Source organism: Dermacentor variabilis, chromosome 11 (assembly GCF_050947875.1).
Source record: "Dermacentor variabilis isolate Ectoservices chromosome 11, ASM5094787v1, whole genome shotgun sequence".
NCBI lineage: Eukaryota > Metazoa > Arthropoda > Arachnida > Ixodida > Ixodidae > Dermacentor > Dermacentor variabilis.
Window position 1 is genome coordinate 14,705,489 of NC_134578.1, and position 9,173 is coordinate 14,714,661.

General features: G+C 43.6%; 1 protein-coding gene across 2 annotated transcripts; it reads left to right on the forward strand.

Moving 5' to 3' along the window:
* Positions 1 to 7: 7 nt before the first annotated feature.
* Positions 8 to 9,067, forward strand: LOC142563113 (delta(3,5)-Delta(2,4)-dienoyl-CoA isomerase, mitochondrial-like). 2 transcript variants are annotated; one of them, XM_075673645.1, is made up of 8 exons: positions 8 to 87; positions 687 to 867; positions 1,412 to 1,500; positions 2,531 to 2,667; positions 3,783 to 3,896; positions 5,565 to 5,693; positions 6,480 to 6,644; positions 8,843 to 9,067. In XM_075673645.1, the coding sequence occupies exons 2-8, from the start codon at positions 743 to 745 to the stop codon at positions 8,942 to 8,944; spliced, it is 861 nt and encodes a 286-aa protein (XP_075529760.1). In that variant the 5' UTR covers positions 8 to 87; positions 687 to 742; the 3' UTR covers positions 8,945 to 9,067. The 2 variants fall into 2 exon arrangements, with proteins under 2 accessions (XP_075529760.1, XP_075529759.1); XM_075673644.1 differs by having other exon boundaries at positions 46 to 480.
* The last annotated feature ends 106 nt before the right edge of the window (positions 9,068 to 9,173 follow it).

Here is a 9,173-nt window from a genome sequence, read left to right on the forward strand (position 1 = left end):
TCGGCAAGGAAAGCGGTAGATAATAGCGCAAGGCAACGGGCCGAGTTTATGCGAAAATGCCGCTTCTCTAATCGTCTTCGTTATAATGTAATTATCGAGTAGTTTGTGGTGCGCAATCGCTGATTCGCTCCTACTTAGCGCGCAGTGTAGTGCTACTACGAATTTTTACGCTTTTCGAAAAACGAAACTGCAGGAAAGCCTTTGCGCTTCCGAAAAAGCGGCTGCAACACCACTCTCGCCGCAAAGCCGTCTTATTATTAATATATTTTTTTTCTCGATCTGTACATATATTATTTGTTGAGCGAGTTCCCGTTGCGAGATTGTCACGCCTGTCACAGCCGGATCATAGCCTGCGCACCGCCTTTATCGTCCTCTGAATCGTGCGCGCTATACGATTGCATTCGGCGTTCCAAACCAACAGTAGAGCAGCTCCGTGTGCATCGCTGGCCAACATGACTCCGTACCGCACACTCAAGTTCGGTAGGATGTAGCTCCTCTTTCACGACTTCCTCTCTCACACATAAGTTGGCCTCGGTGGCTACTTAAGCTCGGTTTTCCTCCTGCGTTGGCCGATCGGGCTGCACGGACGACGTCGCGATCTGCAGCCTCCAGTGCATTCCGCCACTGAATTCGAAACTGAACCTCTGCCCGCTCTGTTTCACAAACGGCGTCCGTTCTTCTCGTAGGTCGCTCCTTGCTGCTGTCGTCGAGAAGTCTTGGCGTCCGCTGCAGCTACCGAAGCATGGGCGACTCCCAGCAGAGGTACTCGTTCGAGACGCTGCTCGTGTCCAAACCAGCCGAGCACGTCTTTCATGTGGAGCTGAACAGACCCGACAAGCTGAATGCCATGAACACGGCGTTCTGGGCGTGAGTGTTTTGACGACGATCGGGTATTCATTGCGCGTGACACACGCTCTTGTTAGCGCACCTTACATTGGACGCGTTGATACGTATGGCTTCAGGAAAGCGTCTGCGAGGATGAAACCGTTGCTCGAAGCCTTTTGAGTTATCCTTCAGACGTTTCTCGTCCCATTCGCAATATATTTAGATAAGGAATTATAATTGTGTCGTTTTGTTCACTAGTTTCGTCACAAGAAAAAAATGTGTGCTGGCATTTGAGGTTTGGGTTGTGTTTGTGGTTCGAGGAGACATATAGCATGCTTTGTCTAGGTCACTCTGTATAGAACAGATTACATTTGTTTTCCGAAGACCAATGTCTTGCGCTCGAAAGCATGGGCATGTCCCTTTGCTATCACCTGTAATAGTATTCCTCCATCTGCTGGCTGCCCTTCAGTTGTCAGCTGGTTTATAGCTAGACAGTTACAGCGCCTGTCAGCAGGAATTTTCTCTCTTCCTCGTTTCTGCTATTAGTAAAGTGAAACAACTCATTACTACTACTACCACCTTGCAGGGAGCTTCCGGCATGCTTTCAGCAGCTTCAGAATGACCAGAACTGCCGCGTCGTCATTGTAAGTGGTTCTGGAAGGCTGTTCACTGCTGGTAAGTGTGTGGCAAGCTGATGTTTTCATCAAAATCGGGGCTGAACATCGGGAATATGAGACAACCTTCAGCTTCCTCTTTTCACTGCAAAAGCATGTGTCAGTTCGACCTTAAGCAAACACGGAGGGCATTTTTACATGCATTGTTTGGTTTAGACCTGCTCGGGTGTTCTCTGCGACTGAGAAGAACACCTTACTATAGCTCTCTGGTGTACTTTTACCAACTTTTGTGCCACCTGCTACAGGTATCGTCATGATGTCTATCATCGGTGTGTTCCCTTGGGAGAAGACAAAAAGATTCACTGCGAAAGGTTTAGCTGTGTAAGCTGTCTTGCGGCTGTCATTTAGATGATAGATATTATACATTACAATAATGTCTTTAGCAGAAGATGAGGGTGAAGTCTAATATGTGTTCAGCCATCATAATGTCACGATTTGGATGATAGGCATCATCAAGACGTCTGTCACCATTCTGTGTAAGTGATGTGCAAAATCTGCAAGTGCGCTTCTCCACACATATGGTCTGATCTAAGCAAGGTGGCAGACCTTAAGCCCTAATCATAAATACGGTGTTAGTGTGTACACTGGGGCCAACATCCCTGTGTCCTTGCACCATCCAAACTGTTCAGAATGTGTCTCTCGGCTTCCACTGTGCCAGTAACTGGAGCTTGGCCTTCTCGGTCAAGGCAAGTTAAATGAATTGGAAAGCCTAATCATGGAATTTTGCACATCATCAACTGTTGCTAGAAGGCGAGGGACTTGACACCAGGTCTTCAATGCTTAAGCTGTTATGCTTCCGTCATTTGAAATTTGTTGTCTGGACCATCACTGTCATCATGATGCATGTACGATGTCTGTCATGTTTTATTGGAAGAAGAAAGATTGCATCCCAGATTTGCAATGGCGTAGGTCTTCATGCTGTAGTTATAACTGTAGCTGCCATTGTTAAGCTAGCTATAGCTGTCTTGGGTGGTGCTTAAGAAATTATTTCGAGTGCCTTCCTGAAGTTTTTAAACCTCCCCCTTGCGCAGGGCTGGACCTGGCTAGCATGGCAAGCATATCTATGGGGCATTCGTCTGGCGATGAGGAGCCTGATGTGGCGAGGAAGGCTCGTCATCTCCACGGGCTGATCACCAAGTATCAAGAGACCTTCAATTCCTTAGAGAAGGTGCATTCAGCGGTGGCAGCATCACGCCATTGATTTTGAAGAGTTGTTATTTGTGGTTCTGGGGACGCATTATTTGATCGGTGCCAGTGTTTGAGAGACTCCAGCGCGAGCTCTCTGGTACGTGCCATTGTAATTCCCTCTGGGCTGTTGTGAACCTGTGTGATAATCTCTCAAAAGCACTGCAGAAGCTGCAACTATTATGTGTTGTACCCGTGCATGACAGTCCAGAGAGGAGGTTCCCACTAATCGAAATGTCTACAGTCTCTCTTTGTCGATGATCGTTGACTGTAGCTCGTGGTTCAACATTTTTGTAGTTGAAAGGTAACTTTTAGAGCAGCAGCACAGTGTTCTTGATTGATCCCGACATGTAAGCGTGCCTTTTATGCCAGCTTACATTATTGTAGCATACAGCAGGTTACCTGATTATGCTGTGGAATTCAGTGAAGTGTGGTTACACTAGGCAGTGTTTCCATGCTGGTGTGTTCAGTCAGATGTATCAATTCAGCCTGCAACCTTAGTTTTTCTTTGTTGATATGTATTGATATATGTTGTCTAGTAATCATCTGAGGCATAGTCTGCAGCTTTCCCTTACCCAATGCCTCGTTGTAGAAAGGCTTAACGACTGAATAGCTTGTTAAGTCTCACATCGTCGGCATGCAAGTAAATCTACTGCCTGAACAAAGCCTTAAAAATAAAAAGCAAATTGCAACAATCAAAACCAAGTCACGCGTAGCATTTTGTGACCACTGTACTTCTGTGTTTTTTTCTTGTTGTGGTTCTACAATTTTCATTATCCAATGCTTTTATGTAGGAGGGACAGATGACTGAATCAGTTATGTTTGAGACATAACTGATTCAGTCATCTATATCATCCTAGTCATATCATATCTAGATATCATATCTCCTAGATATCATGTCTAGTCATCTATATAACCTGAATTTACTGTCAGAAAAAAAGTCATAAAAGAAACAATAACAGCTGGTACAGGGATTAGTTGAGTCAAAATTGCATTGTTTCACTGAATGTGTAACATTTCATGACTCCTGTGTTTTGTATTTTTGCTTGTCATTCTTAACATTCATTTCTTTGCATGCATTGCTTTATGATGCTGCAGTGTACAAAGCCGGTGATAGCAGCCATTCACAACGCCTGCATTGGTGGCGGAGTAGACATGGTCACAGCTTGCGACATCCGTTACTGCACCAGTGATGCATATTTTCAAGTGAAGGTTCGTTCTAAAGCTTCCTGATGAGCATGCTTGATGGTCTTTGGGTTGAATTGGAGGTTCAGTCTATGATAAACTAGAAAAAATGAAATCTGAATCCACTTTCAGAGCTAATGCAGTAGCCACGTTCAGTGATGCAAATGTCTTGGATCATACCGACTACTAGCATAGAAGTTGGAAACTTAAAATGTGAGCTCACGATGTGCCTACATGCCATCTGAGGTGTCCAGTGCATGATGTGAAAGTGCTTGTCTTGCCTAGAGTTACCAGAATTTCTTGAGCAGGATGTCTCACATCTCCTTCACTGCTTATTGAGACACCACTGGTTTAGCTGATGGTTTAGTGATGGTAGTGGTCGATGATTCAGAAGCCCAAGAATGCCTTACTCAAGTGGCGCGGATGCGAACAGTTTTGCAAGGCTATATTTGTTTGCAGTAATACAACACACATGCACACACGCATGTGCAATTCTTGTATGTGAATTAGTCTCACTCTTTTTGGCTTAGCATTCTATATCTTTAGAACAGATGAGCAAATACGTTAGAACCTCGTTCATACCTTTTAAATAAGAAAGTGATAAAAAAATATGTACTAACTGGGAATAACATACAACCTGAAGTCACTACAAATTAGCCAGACTCATTATCTACGAATTGTTGCAGCACGAGACACAGTGCCGTTTTGCGGCTTTGAGAAGCCTTACATTTTCACTCCTTTAATTCGGCCTGTGTTGGCACCTTCTTTGGGTGGAGCGCTTTGATGGGGAAGTTTTTACGTGCCCACTCGACGAGAATTGTTGTGGGAAGTGTTGCGGGAAAGCTGCTTTTAATGTTTACATGGCATCTAGGGGTCAGAAAACATATAGTAGAATAGCATTTTGGTGACGTACTGAACATTCATGTGGAAAATCGTGTTTTGCAGGTGTGTATTAACTGGCTAAAAAAAAAAAAGAGACGTAAGTGTATTGGGTAGTTTTTTGTTCTCATTCGTGAGCATTGGTGCCGGAAAATCATACGAAATGGGACTGTATCAACGAGGTTCTGCTGTGTATAATTTAAAACAGTGCAGACAGCTGCGGATTCCAGAGTGTGCTAGATTGAAGTGTCCTTGTTCTCGCAACAGTCAGACCTGTACAAGTGAGCGCAGCCAGGCCAGACTAAGAACGCATACATTGTAGTGAAAAAGAGGGTGGGGGCACTGAGTGGTACAAGTCATGTGCTCCTTCTTATTAAGGAAGTACCAGTGACATTTTGGCCTTCATACATATCAGTGATGTCGTTACTTATCACAGTTCTCAAGCTTATTTACGAAGTCTGAGCTTTATGGAAGTGGTTTAATGTGGCATGCAGGCACAGAAAAGAATCGGCTTGGAGAACAGCCGCTGCTGTTGCTGTTTGTGTCTATGCTTTTTCACAGTCTATGGATATGATGATACGGGCCTATGGTAATTTTCTTTGTGCAGTTAACATTACAAGGAAGGGAATTAGATATTCAAAGGTTAGTTTACTGCCTGTTCTTTATTTGATATGGCTGGCAGGCGCGCTCTGTCCTCGTCAGATGAATGACAAAAACCTTAAGTTTTACATCTGTTTCACACTGACGTCTCACTAGCAAGTGGAACAGAAACCCTCGGTAGTCGTTGGCTTGAAACACTGGAACGTGTCTCTTCAGGAGGTCGACCTCGGCTTGGCCGCAGATGTGGGCACGTTGCAGAGGCTTCCGCGGGTCATTGGCAATGCCAGCCTTGTCAACGAGCTCGTCTTTACGGCTCGTAAGATGGAAGCCGCTGAGGCCCATCAGGTCTGTATCTCTACACTTCTTGCTCTTATCTCGACCTCTTGGGTTGCTTAGCCAGAAAGAGGCATGTTGTAGTAGAACATGAAAACAAGCACTGATCAAAAGCTATGGGAGGTGTAACAGTATTTTGACTAGTTGTGTAGGATTGGCATAAAGCATTTTAACCTGGTATGTAGTTTAAGGAAGTAGATTGTTTGACTGCGAAAACTGTAATCATTAATTTATCTGGCTGCCTTTTTCTGTGAGGATAAATAGAAAGAGATAGGATCATTGTAGCATGGAAAGAACAAAGAGTGCATGTGTGATAAGTGCAGCAAAGTCGTAAATATTTTATGTGCTTCTATCGACTTGTCATGACAGTCATGAGGTGAGCATCTCTTTTCATGGGTGTATTAGAGAGTGCATGAGCTGTTGATACTCATGTTCCTTTTTTTTTCGCTTGCATTGTTTGAACAAAGTTGTACAGCACAGACAGTGCCTTGGATATTGGTACTTATTTAGAGCAACAACATTGCTAGGCTTAGTTCTTTTGAGTACATTATGATACTGTGGGCTTCCCTTTAAGTGAATATAAAGGGACCCCAGAAATCTGTTAATTTTACCAAAGATTAGGCTTAACCAAAGTTCACTGAATCCACAGTGAACTGAACAAAGGTTCAACCGTACGGTTTAGCCAAATCGGGGCGAACAGACTTCATTCTGAAGGAACTATGTTGTAGTCACTTTCTTGTAGTTATGTGAGAATCTCACAATTTTGTGCCGTTGCTTCCGTGGGACTGTCTGTTCCAGGCAGGTCTGGTGAGTCGTGTGTTTCCGGAGAAGGCCCAGATGATGGCTGCAGCTCTGGATGTGGCCAAGCAGATCGCTGCCAAAAGTCCGGTGGCTGTACAAGGCAGCAAAGTGCACCTAATCTACTCCAGAGACCACGGCGTAGACGAGGGGCTTCGCTACATGGTACCTTGTTGTCATTCTTGTAGCTGGTGCAGGCTTGCATTAAGATGGTTGAGTGCCTGCTTGTTGAGACGGTATTTGGATATGGAATATTGCAGCATTGATGAAAAAGATGGTTAAGGTACGTAAATGGTATAAATGGCTAGTTCGGATTTCATAGTCCGTGTGTATTGCTACATCTGGGTGCGATAGTCTGCTCTTTTGCACAGAGTGAAGCTGAAGTATGCGCCGTCTGCTGTAGTGCCAGTCAACAAATGGATTTTCTCGGTGGAAGCAATAGTGATTATGTTGTCTGTTCACAGGAAGGATTTATTTAAGAAATGCTCTGTCAAGTGCTCAAGTGGTAATTCTCTGTAATATGTTATTTTGCAAGTCGGGCTTCATGTTAAATCTTGGTCAAAGTGACACCAGCAGAATGTGAAGTGCCATGCATGCTTAGTTCTTCGGGCCTTCAGTTTGTTATTGAAGGCCCGAACACTCGCATATCACCTAGATTAGCTAAATGTTTGTGTTATCTGGCCATCGGTGAGTGCTCCTCTTGTGATGGGTTGTTGAAATCAGGGGCTTTGTTTACCGAAGTAATGATGCTTCTTCTAATTGATTTTTCCAAATTGTGTGGGCAGTGACAACCTTGTCGACATCGATGTTACTCATGTTGCAGGGTAAACGGCTCACAAGCCAACCATATGCCAAGATGTTTTTGCTTTAATGGTAACTGATGGTTTAAGCAATGCAGTTTGCAGTGCCTCATGTGTTTTGCTTAGTGCTTCGTTTTGTTATTATACCCCAGCACTGACAAGTCATCTAGTACAGTCAAGTTGCGCAGGTTGATGTGACGGCAATGCAGTGGCGCTGCTGTCACATTCTGGAAAAAAATATTTTGACAAGCTTTATTGGCATCAATTTTTGTTGCTGATAAGATTAGTATATGTGGCCAAGTTTTCAGAGGATACTTTTAGGGACTATTGCTTTTGACAGCGAGCAGAGATGTCATCAGAGCCATCTTCATTTTTTGCCTGCACTACGTCTGTTTGTTTGCTGACACTATAGGAGCCCTTAGAATGGAAACAGCAGAAGGAATGGCACAATAAAGCTTAGCGCCTTTGTTTAAAGGGACACTAAAGGCAAATACTAAGTCGATGTGGATTGTTTAAATACCATTCCAGAAACCTTGCAACACTCATTTTGCTCCAAAAAAGACTTAGTTTACGAGAAACTTGCATCTGAAGGGTCCGTATGCCTTTTTCAAAATTCAAATCTCCCGTCAGACAACCGGGGGAGTGGTGACGTTGCATACGCCATCACCACCCTTTGCTGCCGTCGGTGAGTAAAACCCTGCCCGACAGACGGCGCTACCGAGCCAAGACAGAGTGACGGATTCGCCGCTGCAGCTGCTTTTCGATCAAGTGGCGTAGACCATTCGGCATCTCGTGGAAGTTGAATTCTCTGCTACTTCCAGTTTGTTAGTGTTTCGCGAGCCAGCAAAACCAGCGCAGCACCAGACAGCACTACGCGATAACGAAACGAGTGAAACGCGAAAGTATGGGCGGCGCCGAGTCAAGTGAAAACGATACCTTTAGACCGCTTGGATCGTTATGGAGGGTAATTTCAGTGAGCTCCTTTTTCTAAAAAAAAAAAATGAAATAAAACTGGACAAGCGGCATTTTATTTCGTTTAATGATACAGTACAAGGATGTTTTTCTTTTTTTTTGCAACAAGTGGTTGAGTACTAGTGACAGAATTTAACTGAGGAGTGCTTTCATCGTCGGGCAAGTGCTTGAATGTTCCGGGGGAATCTCTAACCATGTCCTGCATTTACCTCGATTATTGAGACTCTGTTCGCCATAATACTGACACCTTAGAGATTCTCCAGCACTAATCTATCACTTCAGCTTGACTTAATATTTGCCATTAGTGTCCCTTTAATGACCTTGAAAGCTCTGCAGGAGTGTAGAAGTCTGGTTCCTGAAGAAATCTGCATCAAGATAACCCCCAAACTTGTTTTTCTGCATCATATCATTAATATATAAGCATTAAACTTTGACTCTTGTCCAAGGTGCTACCTAAACCGCAATAGTCACAATTTCTGCTGATGATAGCCAGAATTTGATTTGAACTGATCATGCCAGAATTTGAAAATGCTGTAACCACTTTTTAATTGTAATTTTCTATGTCTGTAAAATATGGTCTTGTTTTTTCAGGCGTGCTGGAATATGTGCATGCTGCAATCCGAGGACCTGATGAAGTCTGCTATGGCAATGATGGCAAAGGAGAAAGAACCACCAAAATATTCAAACCTATGAAATGGTTAATATGGAATTGTTACGTATTATATTTTTTTATGTCCGTCAAGTGCCTTATTAATGAACCTAGGAGATCTATGTTCATGTTACAAGAAAAATGATTTATAAACCATGGAGTGTGTCTGTCTTGGTGCAATTATTTAGTGGTAAGTACAACCTATTCAGTGGTGAGTACAACATTTTACTACGAGCGATTATATCGTGTCTTATAAAGCCACTTAAATGCGTT

What these genes read in the sequence shown, in the direction of transcription:
- LOC142563113 (XM_075673644.1), top strand. Translation starts at nt 453, where the DNA reads ATGACTCCGTACCGCACACTCAAGTTCG. An exon ending in GTACCGCACACTCAAGTTCG is followed by an intron (nt 481 to 686) that starts GTAGGATGTAGC and finishes TTCTTCTCGTAG; the next exon opens with GTCGCTCCTTGCTGCTGTCG. An exon ending in AAGCCGCTGAGGCCCATCAG is followed by an intron (nt 5,694 to 6,479) that starts GTCTGTATCTCT and finishes TGTCTGTTCCAG; the next exon opens with GCAGGTCTGGTGAGTCGTGT.